Raw genomic sequence first — 15,353 nt, 5'->3', positions numbered from 1 at the left:
CATTGCACTCCAGCCTGGGCAACAAGAGCGAAACTCCATCTCAAAAAAAAAAAAAAAGAAAAGCACTGCCTTAGAGTGGGGCCATAAGGATTCCATGAGATGGAGTTCTGGCAAGTACCCCACACAGCAAGGGGCACAGGGTCAGCAGGGAACATCCATGACAGTGATGAAGCCATCTCAGGAAAGAAAACCTTGTTTATAGCAAAGAACCTTGGTGGTTAAGGCGAGGCCCTTCCCTGCCCTGGGACAGAGCAATGACAAGCGTGGCCTGAAACCCTGTCCTGCCTGAGCTGAAGGTGCCTCCTAAGTCAGGGGAAAGCTGGGTTGTGAGAACAGTCTAGCATCAAACTGCTGTGCACATAAGAAGTGCTCAACAAAAACAGGCAATTTGAAATGCTTCACTTGATCTGAGTTTGTAAAGCAGAAACCGATCTCCTCCCTCACTCCTCCACTCACCCCACCCAATTGCATAATCAAAAGACATCCTCCTCTGCACTCACAAAGAAGCAAAATGTAAAATTGGGCTTGGGGGCTCATGCCTGTCATCCCAGCACTTTGGGAGGCCACTACAGGTAGATCACCTGAGGTCAGGAGTTCCAGACCAGCTTGGCCAACATCGTGAAACCCCGTCTCTATTAAAAACAAAAAAATTAGCTGGGGGTGGCAGCAGGTGTCTGTAATCCCAGCTACTCGCTACTCCGGAGGCTGAGGCAGGAGAATCACTTGAACCCAGGAGGTGGAGGTTGCAGTGAGCTGAGATCGTGTCATTGCACTCCAGCCCCTGGGTGAGAGAGTGAGACTCTCTCTCAGAAAAGAAAAAAAAAGAAGCAAAGGGCAAAACTGGGCTCGGGGACTCACGCCTGTCATCCCAGCACTTTGAAAGGGTAAGGCAGGAGGAGCACCTGAGGCCAGGAGTTCAAGACCCTCCTGGGCAACATATCGAGGTCTACAAAAATTTGCAAAAAAAAAAAAGCAAAATGCTCCAAGAGCGTCACTTACCTGGAACACAAGTACAGCAATCTGACTGTGGGGAGGTCTGACAGGGGCCAGGGGGACACTCAGGAGAGATGCAGGACACATTTCCAGCCTGAGGAGGCAAGAGATGGCACTGGGGGCGCAGGGGTGGCACAGGGCTCATTCCCCATCTCACAGCAGGCCCTGCGAACAGGAAAGCTGCCTAACGGAGGCCACCAGAAACCTTTAAATGCGGCTGTGTCACAAGGACACATTTCTGGTGTTTATGATGCTGCTATGGTTCGGCTGTGTCCCCACACAAATCTCATCGTGAATTGTAGCTCCCATAATTCTCACGAATTGAATCGAATCATGGGGGCAGTTTTCCCCATACTGTTCTCATGGTAGGGAATAAGTCTCACGAGGCCTGATGGTTTTATAAGGAGTTTCCCCTTTCACTTGGCTCTCATTCTCTCTTGCCTGCCGCCATGTAAGACGTACCTTTCACCTTCCACCATGATTGTGAGGCCTCCTCAGCCACGTGGAACCGTGAGTTCCTTAAACTTCTTTTGCTTTGTAAATTACCCAGTCTCAAGTATGTCTTTATTCTCACACAGTGTGAAAATGGACTAATATGTATGGTGTGGCTAGAACACCTCAGGTGCCTAAGACACTGCTCCAGGAAAAAGGCCAGGGCAGCCCAGCGGGCAGAGCATGCTCCCTTCCTTATGCAAACATGCCTGGGAGCTCTGGAAGGTGCTGGGGAGCAGAGAACAGAGCTGACTCCTGCAGGGAAGGAGACCCCCACGCACTTCCCCGTGCATCTGAGTTTTGAATCAGGTGGCTCATGTTGGCTAGCCAAAGAATTAAATTTCAAAATAAATGTTTTAAATTTGACATTGAGACCAAAGAGCCCCCAGTTCTGGAGTCAGCCGGACCTGAGTTCCAGCATCAGCTCCTCCCCTACCAAGACTTTCAGCCAAGTACATCACATCTCTGAGCCCCAGTCTCCCCATCTAAGAAACAGGCTGGAGCTGGTGAATCTCTCAGGGGTTGCCAAGGATTACATGCAATGAGATCATTCATGAAAGTGCATGGGGCTGTGTGTGGTGGTACACACCTGTAATCCCGGCACTTTGAGAGGCCGAGGCAAGAGAATTGCTTGAGTCCAGGAGTTTGAGACCAGCCTGGGCAACACAGGAAGACCCTGTCTCTACAAAAAATAATTAGCTAGGGTGGTGGCACATGCCTTTTGTCCCAGGTACTTGGGTGGCTGAGGTGGGAAGACTGCTACTCAGTCAGGGGTGGGGGAGGAAAGGGGACGAGAGGGAGAAAAGAGGAAAAAAAGGAAGGAAGGAGGGAGGGCTGGAGGGATAAAGGGAGGGAGGGAGAGAGGGAAGGAGGGAGGGAGGGAAGGAAAGAGGGGAGGAGGGAGGGAGGGAAGGAAGGAGGGAAGGAGGGAGGAAGGGAAGCAGGAAGGAAGGAAAGGAGGAAAGGAGGGAGAGAGGGAGGGGAGAGAGAGAGAAGGAAAGGAAAAGGAAAAAGGAGAGAAAGAAAGGAGGGAGGGAGGGAATCTGGCTGCTGTGCTTTCATGTAGCACATAGGAAGAGTTCAATAAAGGGTGCTGGTGGCTGTCTGCATGCCCTGATTTCACACTGCAGCTTCCATCTTTGATGCCAGAGCAAGAGACATTTAAAGATGATCATGACCAGGTGCAGTGGCTCATTCCTGTAATCCCAGTATTTTGGGAGACCAGGGTGGAAGGATTGCTTGAGCCCAGGAATTTGAGACCAGCCTGGGCAACACAGCGAGACCCTATATCTTAAAAAAAAAAAAAAAATACAAAAATTAGCTGGGTGTAATGGCATGCGCCTGTGGTCTCAGCTACTTGGAAGACTGAGGTGGGAAGATTGCTTGAGCCCAGGAATTCGAGGCTACAGTGAGCTATAATTGTACCACTGTACTCCAGCCTGGGCGAAAGAGCAACACCTTGTCTCTAAAATAAAAAATAAAGATGGTCAGAGGGTAGCAGTGAGGGCTGGTAGACAGAGCCCTGACTTTGGGCTCAGACAGTCCTCAAATCCCAGCTCTGCCACCTCCCAGGCTCTGTCTTTTCCTCTGCAAAATAGGGGCAGTAAAGCTGACCCCAAGGAGCTGCCGGGAGCCTTGGCAAGGAAGGAGATGAAAAGCACCAACCCCCGGGCCTGACGCTCAGTAGGTGCTCCCAATCAAATACATGGGACAGCATCTGGCAGGGCGGGCACACAAGAGGTGCTTCATAACTATTCTTGGAGGAGTGAATTTGCCCAAAGTCAAACACTTTTAACAAGCTGAGTTTGGTAATGAGCCTTCTTCCTCCCAAATGTGGAGACCTTCATTTGCCTGGAGAGAAAAACAGCCTGCCTGGTAGGAAATTTCTGAGGAGTTTCATCCCCTCCCCTTCCTACACAGACAGACCCTGCGTGCCAGCTAGTTGCCTTCTGCGGAGCAGAAGCCTCCCTGACTCCACCAACCTTGTGTTGTATAATTCCCACCCCCTTTTAAATTCTGCAGCTTCTGACCAAATTTCACAACCTGAGAACGTTCCCTTCCACTCGGCAAGCTTACCTTTAACATCTGATCTTTTCTGCTGCCTCTAAAACCCCCAAAAGTTAAGAAAACACCCACGAGGCTTTGAGGATCTTGTGATGCTTACCAGACAGACACACACGGTGCAGTTCTCATTGGGAGGTGAAAACACGTCCCCTTCAGCTCGGAAGACACCTCTGTGAAAACAGCCTTTGAGAGACAAATAGGAGGTAGAGCCATCAGACCTCTTCAAAGGAGAGGAAGCTTGAGGTCTCACTGCTTCTCCAGGCTTAATGTACCTGGAACGTTCTCTCACTGCCCTAGGTGCGCCAGGCGTGGCAGATTCGGGGTACTCTGACTGTGTGGTCCTGCAAGAATCAGCCATGGTGGCCCCAGGAGGATCCATTCATGTCTCACAAACCCACAAGTGTCTGGAGGGCACAGCATTTTACTCCCAGAGGGCAGGAAAGGGCTCAAAACCTGGCCTGCAAGCTCAGTTTACCAGAGTGGTCCTGGACATGTCACTTCACCTCTCTGGTACGCAGCCATTTTCACTGCAAAATGGAAATACCACCATGTACCTTGCAGGGAACTTGGAAGGATCCAAAACCTCAGCAATAAAGTCCCCAATTCTTTGCACTCAGGACTCAGCATGTAGCAGGGACATAGCCCACGATAGTCATTAAGAAAACCAGGCCAGGCACGGTGGCTCACGCCTGTAATCCCAGCACTTTGGGAAGCTGAGGAGGGTGGATTACTTGAGGTCAGAAGTTCGAGACCAGACTGGCCAACATGGTGAAACCCCATTGCTAATTAAAAAAAAAAAAAAAAAAAAAAAAAAAAAACACAAAAAGTAGGCGGGTGTGGTGGCAGGCGCCTATAATCCCAGCTACGAGGGAGGATTACTTGAGCCCGGGAGGCAGAGATTGTTGTGAGCCAAGATCACACCACTGCACTTCAGCCTGGGTGACAGAGCAAGACTCCACCAAAAACAACAAAAACACCAAAAACAAACAAAAAAAGCAGTGCATTTCCATTTTAATCCTTAGGAAGGCTTTTTAACTGCTGGTCAATATCCAACAACCTCACTGTCATATCACCAAGAGCACCAGACAAAGAATCCCCTCCCAGACCTACTGAATGAGAATCTGCTTTTTTTTTTTTTTTTGAGACAGGGTCTCACTCTGTCGCCCAGGCTGGAGTGCAGTAGCACAATTATGGCTCACTGCAGCCTCAACCTCCTGGACTCAGGTGATCCTCCCACCTCAGTCTCCCAGGCAGGTGGGATTACAGTGCATGCCACCATCTCTGGCTAATGTTTTGTAGACACAGGGCCTCCCTATATGGGCCAAGCTAGTCTCAAACACCTGGGCCCAAGTGATCCACCCACCTCGTTCTCCCAAAGTGCTCGAATTACAGGCTTGAGCCAGCATGCCCAGCCAAGAATCTGCATTTTAATAAGGGTCCCCTTGATTCAAGTGCAGAGCTAGTTTCGAGAAACTCCGGCAGGAACTGTGAAGAATTTAGGTCTCTATCCTTCCAACAATAGGAAGCAAATGAAAAACTGTCAGCAGATAGGAAGGAGTCAAAAAGGGGACAGAATTTAGAAAGAATGGGGTTGGGCACAATGGCTCACACCTGTAATCCCAGCACTTTGGGAAGCTGAGGCAGGTAGATCATGAGGTCAAGAGATTGAGACCATCCTGGCCAACGTGGTGAAACCCTGTCTCTACTAAAAGTACAAAAATTAGCTGGGCATGGTGGCACGCACCTGTAGTCCCAGCTACTTAAGAGGCTGAGGCAGGAGAATCACTTGAACCCAGGAGATGGAGGTTGCAGTGAGCCGAGATCAAGCCACTGCACTCTAGCCTGGTGACAGAGTGAGACTCCATCTCAAAAAAAAAAAAAAAAAAAAAATTAGAAACAATGACTCCTCCGCCTGTAAGAGGGGAACTAGGGCAGGAGAAGGGGGCTGCACAGTGGATTTAAAGAGGCTCATTAAATGACTGAATGAATGAATGAATGAATGAAGCTGAAAATGGATGCCCAGAAAATGAAAAGTTGCCCTTGATGGCTATTACAGCATAGATGAGTGATTCTCAAAGTGTAGTCCCTAGACCAGCCACGTCAGTATCACCTGGGAACCTACTGGAAATGCACATGTTCTGACCCTATACTAGACCTGCTGAATCAGAAGCTCTGGGGGCAGTGCCAAGGGAACTGTGGCTTAGTAAGCCCTCAAGGAGGTTTTTTTTTTTTTTTTTTTTTGAGACGGAGTTTCACTCTTGTTGCCCAGGCTGGACTGCAATGGTGCCATCTACAGCTCACTGCAACCTCCGCCTCCAGGGTTCAAGTGATTCTCTTGCCTCAGCCTCCTGAGTAGCTAAGATTAGAGGCATGTGCCACCATGCCCAGCTAATTTTGTATTTTTAGTAGAGGTGGGGTTTCTCCACATTGGTCAGGCTGGTCTCGAACTCTGGACCTCAGGTTATCCACCCGCCTCGGCCTCCCAAAGTGCTGGGATTACCGGCATGAACTACTGCACCCAGCCAGCCCAGGAGATTCTAATGTAAGCTAATGTTAAAGAACAGCCCTTTGGCTGCAGGACGGCACAGAGAAAAGAAGGGGCAGGACTATGTTCTTCGCTGGCACCAGCTCTCACCTGTGCACAATGGGCAGCATCCCTCATCTTTGGAGGGAATTGGGTGGGAACAAGCAGCTTCACACTTCACCTTTTCACAGGTCACCTCCCCATCCTAGAAGCACAAGCAGGAGTTACAGCCACTACAAGGCCCCAGACTCCAGACCAAGGAAGTTCCGGGGACCCCTAGTACCCACCTCGCACCAGCACTGGGAACACCCAGGCTCTGTCCAGTGACTCCCTGATTCATGCGTGGCTTCCAGGTGCCAGCAGGGAGAGGGCCCTGCTGCCAGCCGGGGGGCCTCAGGGCCCCTGGGTGAGGAAGAGGTCCCCATCACCTCCTCCTGAAAGAGTGAGGGGGGCCTGAGGTTCCCCAGCAAGGCGGCAGTAGGCACTGGGGTGGCCATCAGAGTGGACAGCAGCCACAAAGGGGCAGAAGGGGAGAATGTGGGTAGTGGTGGGGTGTGAGATGGCAGGCGTGTGGTCCTGACTCCAGCTGGGGGCCCTGGAGCCCCCGAAGAAGGGATATGTTCTGGGGACAGGGCAGGCCGGGCGGCCTCTGGAAGCAACAGGAGCATCTTGGGGGGCTGTTGCTGGGGCTGCAAGATGACAGATGAGGCCAGCACGGCTTTCGGGAAAGCTGAAACAGAAGCACGGAGGTCTCTTGGGATGGGCAGCAGAGCTGGGGCTTAGGAAGACCTGGGCTCAGCTCCACCACAAGTCCCTGTTCGCCCTCGTGGTCTGCGCAACATTCTACTATGTTTACAGGCACACTGTCGCTGTGCAGCAGGGTGAACCACGGAAATATTGGTCCCTGCAGTCCAGGTTACTCAGACTCCTGTTGGGTTTTTTCCTTTTATCATTTGGAGAAAAAAAAAAAAGGCTGGGAAAAAAGTGAAAGAGGAAAAAACGATAATGAAGTGGAAAAGGAAAGTGAGGAAGAAAGTGGAGTGTTGGAAGTAACAAACAAGATGAACTGAAAACGAGCAAACAGAAAGAAGGGGGCCGGGTGGCAGGTGGGCGAGGCCGGGGCAGGGCGGGGCCACGTGCCGATAGAGCGTGGCTGGGTGCCGGGAGGGCGTGAACGGGGCGGGGCCATGCTCTGATGGGGCGGGGCAGGGCGGGGCAGGCATTGATAGGGCGTGGCCAGCTGCCGAGAAGGAGGGCCCTGGAGCTCACCTTCGCAAGACACACGGTCAGCCCGGAGCCTGAAGCCAGGTCGGCATGTGCATAGGAAGCTGCCCACGGTGTTGTGGCAGGAATGGTGACAGACTCGCCTCTCCAATGGCCTCCGACACTCGTTTACATCTGCGGGAGAGCCTCACTGCGACAGCTACTTTGTTTGGGCTACCGAGCCCTTCTGCCCATCCCTTAGCTCAAAAGACTTGGGGAGTTTCCCTACCATAGTTCTTATGGGGTCCGTTTCTGCCCCAAGATGCAGGATGTGACTCAGACACCGGAGCTGAAAACTAGTGCTAGTCTCGTTGATAGGTTCACACATTCAGCAGGCACTGAACGTGAGTATCAGTGACCCAGCCCCGGCACTATGCAGCAGTAATCAATTGCTGCCTGGTGGGGGTAAGCCTCGCTGAGAATCTGATCTCCAAACCTTCCACCCTCCCGTTTTTCTTTCCGAAAAGCCTCAGAACTCGCTGAGCTGCTCAAGGTAGGCTTCCGGACAAATACCTAACTCTGCTAGAACAAGATCTTTCTTCAGGTCCATGGGACCCCACCTTCAACCCGTGAGCCAAGCTCAAGCCAAACATGCCAATCCCTTTCTGGAAATTTCTGCTAATGGGCTGAGAAAACAGAGGTCTCCTTCTAAACCAGAGGAACCAATACATAACATGCTTTATTTACCAAGGGGAGCAAAGGCAGCCAAGAAAATGGGTGAGCAAAAAGGAATCCTTGGGGTGTATCTGGGAGAGGAGCGGAAGAGAAACGTAACAGGATAAACGTGGCACATGGCCAGGAAAAGTCCAAGACAGGGTCTTCATGCAGAGCCATGCCAACCCCAGGGACAGGCAGGTTCTGAGCAAAGGCTCAGAGGACCAGAAGGTCCAATTGTTAACCTTCCCGGGTCCCTGGGCTCCCTGGGCTCCCTGTCCATCTTCCTGATTGGCAGCCGAAGTGCGCAGACCACAGGGTTCTCCCCGCCTTACCTACACAGGAGTGCTGGTTGCCATGGAGGTGGAAGCCTGTTAGACAGGAACACTTGTAGCTGCCAATGCTGTTTTTACATCTCTGCTGACAGGGAGTCCCTAGGCATTCGTCAGTGTCTGGCAGGAAAAGGGACAAGACTGGGATTCATTTCCCCAACAGACGTTTGGAAATATGTGGTCCCCTCTTCCTCCCTCATCTCCCTCTCCTATCCCGCACAGGGCTGGGGAACCACCTTAGCTGCCTCTTTTCTGCACTGCCCACATGCAGTCCTAAATACTCGCTGGGCCAGCCCACTTCTCTCATCCTCACTGCTACCCCTTAGCTGGTCACATACATCTCTAGTCTGGAGAATAGCCACAGCCTCTGGTGTGTCTCCCTATCTCTACCTGGATTCCTTCAAGCCATCTCCGCACAGCCTCCAGTATGTTCTGACCAAAGGGCATTTCTAATCAGGGCGCTCCCTGCTCAAAACCTCTCCACTGCTCCTACAGCCACAGACCTCATCTTAGGGTAAGACACCAAAGCCGCCCTGTAGCTCACGATGCCTTCCAACATAGCCCTGGTTGCTTTGCCCACCCCCTTCCTTGCCCCTGACCTTCATTTGGCTTAAATTCTTTTTTGTTGTTGTTTTTTGAGATGGAATTTCTCTTTTTTTGCCCAGGCTGGAGTACAATGGCGCGATCTCAGCTCACTGCAACCTCCATCTCCTGGGGTTCAAGCAATTCTCCTGCCTCAGCCTCCCAAGTAGCTGGGATTGCAGGCATGCACCACCACACCTGGCTAATTTTATATTTTTAGTAGAGTTGGGGTTTCGCCATGTAGGTCCGGTTGGTCTCAAACTCCTTACCTCAGGTGATCCACTTGCCTTGGCCTCCCAAAGTGCTGGGATTAGGCGTGAGCCACTGCACCTGGCCACAGGCTTAAATTCTTGCCATCTACTAAATGCACCACACTCTTTTGGTGTTCCCCTTTTCCCATGTTCTCTGTCTGCCTGGAATGCCTTTCCCTCTTGTCTGGCTGGAAAACTCCTACTCATACTTCAAAACTCAGCTTCAGTCGAACCTCCTCTGTAGAAGTTCCCCAGTGCTATTCGAAATTGTGAAAAACTGGAAATAATCTCCCATGTTCATCAATAAGAGAAGAGTTAGTAAACTGTAAAATATTTGCACTGCAGAGTCAGCAGTTAAAAGGAACAAAGCTGGTCTGTTTACCCTGATGTGGAAAGATCTTCAAGACCAGCATTGGGCGGGGGTGTGGGAAGCAAGCAAAGGAATGGCTAAGTTTAAATCCCAACTCTGGCTGGGCGCAGTGGCTCATTCCTGGAATCCCAGCCCTTTGGGGGGCAAAAGGGGAAGGATAGCTTAAGGCCAGGAATTTGAGACCAGCCTGGGCAATACAGCAAGAAAAAAAAAAAAAAAACACCTTGGCTCTAATGTGATCTTAAGCAAGTAACAATTTCATTAAGCTTCAGCGTTCCTATTAATAAAATCGAGATAAATGATACCAACTTCACCAGGTAATTTTGAAGGCTAAAGGAGAAAATTCATGTAAAGTGCTTAACCCAGGATTCAGGAACGGAGAGTTCAGCAACTGTCATATCTCTGTAAGCGCCCGTGTATGTACATACACATAGGGACGGGCAGTTAGGGCACACAGCAGACCAATACCTGAGTGCTGTGGACTAAACTCTGTCCCCTCAAAAAGGGCGTTGAAGCCTTAACCACCAATGTAATGGCATGTGGCGGTGGTGCCTTTGGAAGGTAATTAGGGTTATATGAGGTCATGAGGGCGGGCCCTCTCGATGGGATTACTACCCTTGTAAGAAGAATCATGAGAGGCTTGGTCAGTGGCTCACGCCTGTAATCCCAGCACTTTGGGAGGCCAAGGCAGGCAAAGCATTTGAGGTCAGGAGTTCGAGACCAGCCTGGTTAACATGGTGAAAGCCCCATCTCTACTAAAAATACAAAAATTAGCTGGGCATGGTGGCACACACCTATAACCCTAGCTACTCGGGAGGGTGGGAGAATCGCTTGAACCCAGAAGGCGGAGGTTGCAGCGAACTGAAATCGCATCACTATAACTCCAGCCTGGGCAACACAGGGAGACTCCATGCAAAGAGAAAAATATATATATCAGAGAGCTCTGTCTCCACCAACTGAGGAAACAGCAAGATGACTGCCTTCTGCAAGCCAGGAAGAGCTCTCACCAGAAACTGAATTAGCCGGCACCTTAGTCTTGGACTTTGCAGCCTCCAGAGCTATGAGAATCAATGTCTGTGGTACAAGCCCCCAGAATTTTGTGATGGCAGCTCAAGCAGACTAAGACAGCTGGGTTATTCTCCAGGGAGAGCAGAGGGCAGCACTGGGAGAGAGGGCCAGGGCGAACACCTTGACTTTTAAAATTTTTCTTATAATTTATGAAAATTTCAAACACAAAATAATAATGTAGGATTCAGGTGGAGCTCACAATTATCTGCCTTGTGAAATTGTTTCCTTCTATAACCTGTAAATAAATGGCATTTTTTAAATTAAAATGCCATTTATTTACAGGTTAAAAGAATGAGTAATAATTGTAAAAGATCTCTCATTCTGCAAACTGAATAGGTAGGATTCCTTCTCTTCCCTGAGCTTCCCCAACACATCCCTTCTCCTAGCCTTGTTCTTCTGCTCCCCACCAGACTTGGGGGATACTGCTCCCCAGGGTAGCTCGGAGCCTGGGCCAGCACTGGCAGGTAAAACTGATGAATGAAGTGAGTGAGTGAGCCCATCCCGGTATGCCCCTCCCATGGCCCCTCTGGACTCACAGCCTGAGTCTCGCACAGCCCTCCCTCACCTCAGTGGCCTTATTCCCCAGCTTGGCCGGCCTGCTCTGCCCTGGCTCTCCCCACGGCCTCTCCTCCATTGCCATCCCTTTTATCCCACAGCAGCAGCAGTAGGTTGTTTTCTGAGACGGAGTCTCACTCTGTCGCCCAGGCCGGAGTGCAGTGGCGAGATCTTGGTTCACTGCAACCTCCGCCTCCTTGGTTCAAGCAATTCTCCTGCCTCAGCCTCCCGAGCAGCTGGGACTACAGGCACCCGCCACCACACATGACGAATTTTTATGCTTCTAGTAGAGATGAGGTTTCACCATGTTGGCCAGGCTGGTCTCGAACTCCTGACCTCAGGTGATCCTCCCGCCTTGGCCTCCCAAAGTGCAGGGATTAGAGATGTGAGCCACCCCGCCGGGCCAGCTGCAGTTGGTCCCAACTGTTAGACATGACTCCATCTCTCACTAATGACTTGGCCTTAGGTAAGCCTCAGTCTCCGTATCAGTCAAACAGGAACCATAGCAGCATCTCCTTCAGAAGAAGGTGGTGAAGGTTCATTGCAGCGGCGCACAGAGCACTGTGCTGGTCATGGCAGGGCCGAGCGTTCAATGTGGCATCCCCATTACCCCTCCCAGAGCGGCCGTCCCTTCCCTGCAGCTCACCTTGGCAGCTGTGTCGGTCGGCAGACAGCTGCATGCCAGGCCCACACTCACACACATACCCGCCTTCCGTGTTCACACAGTGGCCCTCGCAAGAGGAGCTTACACATTCATCAATGTCTGGAAAGAGAGAAGGCAGGTGTGCTCACAGTGGTCCTCAAAGAGGAGCTTACACATTCATCAGTGTCTGGGAAAGAAAGCATCCAGGTCAGGCGCGGTGGCTCAAGCCTATAAATCCCAGGACTTTGGGAGGCCGAGGCAGGCGGATCACCTGAGGTCAGGAGTTCAAGACCAGCCTGACCAACATGGTGAAACCCCATCTCTACTAAAAATACAAAATTAGCCGGGCCTGGTGGTGCATGCCTGTAATCCCAGCTACTCAGGAGGCTGAGGCAGGAGAATTGCTTGAACCTGGGAGGCAGAGTTTGCGGTGAGCCGAGGTTGTACCATTGGACTCCAGCCTGGGCAACAAGAATGAAACTCCATCTCAAAAAGAAAGAAAGAAAGAAAGAAAGACACCCTTGCACCGCCTGCTCTGAGCGTGGCTGTGACTCAGGAACAAATCAACCTCACAAGGACCCTGAGCCCACATCAAGCCTGCCCTCAGCAGCGTGGAATCCCCACCTGCACCCCAGGAAGAGCAGACACCAGGAAGGTCACTGGCTGTGAGGAAACCACAAGAAGAGTCCAAGGGACTGGGGCCCCCTTTAGTCCATGAAGACCAGACAATGAGAGAAGACAGCTGAGACAGAACTGTTTCCAATGGCCCCGATGGCAGGGCAACCCCAAAGGGCCCTCAAAAGGACAGAGGGCAGTGGATAGGGAGGTTGGGTGCAGTGGCTCATGCCTGTAATCCCAACACTTTAGGAGGCTGAGGCAGGCGGCTCACCTGAGGTCAGGAGTTTGAGACCAGCCTGGACAACATGGTGAAACCCTGTCTCTACTAAAAATACAAAAATTAGCTGAGTGTGGTGGCACATGCCTGTAATTCCAGCTACTCGAGAGGCTCAGGCAGGAGAATGGCTTGAACCTTGGAGGCCAAGGTTGCAATGAGCTGAGATCACGCCACTGCACTCCAGCCTGGGTGATAGAGCAAGACTCAGTCTCAAAAAAGTAAAACAAAAATAAAATAATCAACAAAGTCATTCTTTTAAAGGTTCCTTAAGCACCAGCTGCGTGCAGCAGACCCAGAGCGGGGCTGTTGAGGACACAAATGTGACTAAGACACAGCGCTAACTCCAGATGTTCATGGACTGATAACACAGGAGCCAAGACACACGCCCAGGGGATGCCAGTGCCTGCTGCGGTGATATATGCCCCACCAGGGACAGACTGGCCCCAGCAGGCATGCCCTGGAATAGGCAGTGGTTAAGAGGACCAGAGTATCAGCGGAGAGCCTTCCCAGGTGGAGAAAGGGTCTGAGGTGCTTCCAAGCAGCAGCTGGGCTCCTTGAGGGCTATACTGAGGCCCAGACTGGCTGAAGCTTCAGTTCCTTCTGAAGCAGCAGGAGACAGGGCTGAAGATGTGGATTAAGATGAGACTAAGGCTGGGTGAGGTAGTTCACGAGGTCAGGAGATCGAGACCATTCTGACCAACATGGTGAATCCCCATCTCTACTAAAAAGACAAAAATTAGCTAGGCGTGGTGGCACATGCCAATAATCCCAGCTACTCAAGAGGCTGAGGCAGGAGAATCGCTTGAACCAGGGAGGCGGAGGTTGCAGTGAGCCAAGATTGCGCCACTGCACTCCAGCTGGGCAACAGTGCCAGACTCCATCTCAAAAAAAAGAAAAAGATGAAACTAAGTTGCAGTGACTGGATCTAAGCAGGATCCAAGTAGTGCTTCAGGAAGGCGAGCCTAGTGAGATCTGAGGGGTGATGGGATCTGCCTGGCCTCCCTTCCCCACCAAAGATCCGTGGCAGCTTCTGAGGACCTTTGGGCGCAGCTCAGTCTACTCATCTGCACTCGCTGCGTAGTGAGTCTCCCTGCTGAGTCCCCAAGCTCATGGGACACCTCTACCCTCCTTATCCCCTACTTAGCCTTCTACCCAGCATCTACTCACTCTTCCCAACAGCCGGGCAGTCAAGACTATTCTCAGTGCCGCTAGGAAGCCCACCCTGACTAACTCCATTCCACTGGGATGTCTCGTGGCTACAGTCAGTGCCACCCTGTCCTGCAAGTGCTTTGACACTGTTCTCTGGCTTCTCCTGGGTTCTGTTTGCCTCTGCAATGAGAAGTATGTGCAGAAAATATCCCAAGGTGAAAGGCATTCAGGAGCAGATCAATGGCTTACATTGCTTCTCCTTTCTGGAGGATGAAGCTTGATGCTGCAACAAGCAACAAACTCCCAGACACCTTTAGTGAGACCCTCCGACTCAACAGCGTCCTTCTGGGAAATCATCAGAGACGGTGACTCTGAAAAAGGAAGCCCCTTTTCTTTATGGCGGCATTATTTATAGTGGTGAGACACTGCAGACCTCTGAATAGTTATTTCAGTTACAGCAATCACATATGTAACTGCTAAAAAAAAACATTTTTTTTTTGTTTGAGACGGAGTCTTGCCCTGTCACCCAGGCTGGAGTGCAGTGGCGCGATCTCGGCTCACTGCTACCTCCACCTCCTGGGTTCATGCAATTCTACCTCAGCCTCCTGAGTAGCTGGGATTACAGGCATGCACCGTCACACAAGCTAGCTTTTGTATTTTTAGTAGAGACAGAGTTTCACCATGTTGGCCAGGCTGGTCTCAAACTCATGAGCTCAAGTAATCCACCCGCCTCAGCCTTCCAGAGTGCTGGGGTTACAGGCATGAGCCACCGAGCCTCGCAAAAATAAAATAAAATAAAATATAAAATGTTGCAAGGAATTGTTAGTGATGTTTACAATATAAAATTAGATGGGAAAAATAATAACTACAGATAAGATATAATCCCAATTTTATAAAGCATACATATATGCATGCCTGACGTACGTACACACTCACAAACACATACACACCCAGGGAAAAGGGGGGGAAAACAACTTCCTTTTGGTAACGAAGATCTCCAGGTGGAGACTTCCAGAGAATGTTTCTTTTCATCTTTCTCCTCTTACTTTCCAAACGTTCCACAGTGAACTATCTCTTGCTTTTCTATTCAGGGGGATAAATACTATTTTTACAAAATTAAAACTTCAAAAAGGCTGTTGTCACTCAGGAAAGATTGACAAGAAACTGGTCACAGTGGCTGCTTCTGGGGAAGGTAACAGATTTTGTCTGTAGAAACCTTTTAAAAATCACAAACAGGCTGGGCGTGGTGGCTCACACCTGTAATCCCAAGATTTTGAGAGGCTGAGGCAGGTGGATCACTAGGTCAGGAGTTCAAGACCAGCCTGGCCAAGATGCTGAACCCGCTCTCTACTAAAAATACAAAAATTAGCCAGGTGCAGTGGTGGGCACCTGTAGTCCCAGCTACTCGGGAGGCTGAGGTAGGAGAATCGCTTGCACCCAGGCGGCAGAGGTTGCAGTCAGCCAAGACCATGCCACTGCACTCCAGCCTGGGCGACAAAGCAAGACTCTGCCTCAAAA

General features: G+C 50.8%; 1 protein-coding gene across 3 annotated transcripts in view; it reads right to left on the bottom strand.

Annotated features, from left to right (window-relative positions):
• VWCE (von Willebrand factor C and EGF domains) overlaps positions 1-15,353 on the bottom strand; it is a 36,734-nt gene that overhangs the window by 15,314 nt on the left and 6,067 nt on the right. For all 3 annotated transcript variants that reach the window (XM_017519874.2, XM_017519875.2, XM_037735334.1), the window contains 7 exons: positions 11,795-11,911; positions 8,326-8,442; positions 7,343-7,471; positions 6,361-6,803; positions 6,185-6,278; positions 3,650-3,732; positions 1,000-1,087 (listed from right to left, as the gene is read on the bottom strand). In XM_017519874.2, the coding sequence (XP_017375363.1) occupies positions 1,000-1,087; positions 3,650-3,732; positions 6,185-6,278; positions 6,361-6,803; positions 7,343-7,471; positions 8,326-8,442; positions 11,795-11,911 (1,071 nt within the window). The remainder of the gene's footprint in view (positions 1-999; positions 1,088-3,649; positions 3,733-6,184; positions 6,279-6,360; positions 6,804-7,342; positions 7,472-8,325; positions 8,443-11,794; positions 11,912-15,353) is intronic.

Source organism: Cebus imitator, unplaced genomic scaffold, assembly GCF_001604975.1.
Source record: "Cebus imitator isolate Cc_AM_T3 unplaced genomic scaffold, Cebus_imitator-1.0 Scaffold779, whole genome shotgun sequence".
NCBI classification, from domain to species: Eukaryota; Metazoa; Chordata; class Mammalia; order Primates; family Cebidae; genus Cebus; species Cebus imitator.
The sequence above is the reverse complement of the archived record's forward strand: the minus strand, read 5'-3'. Positions and strand labels throughout refer to the sequence as shown.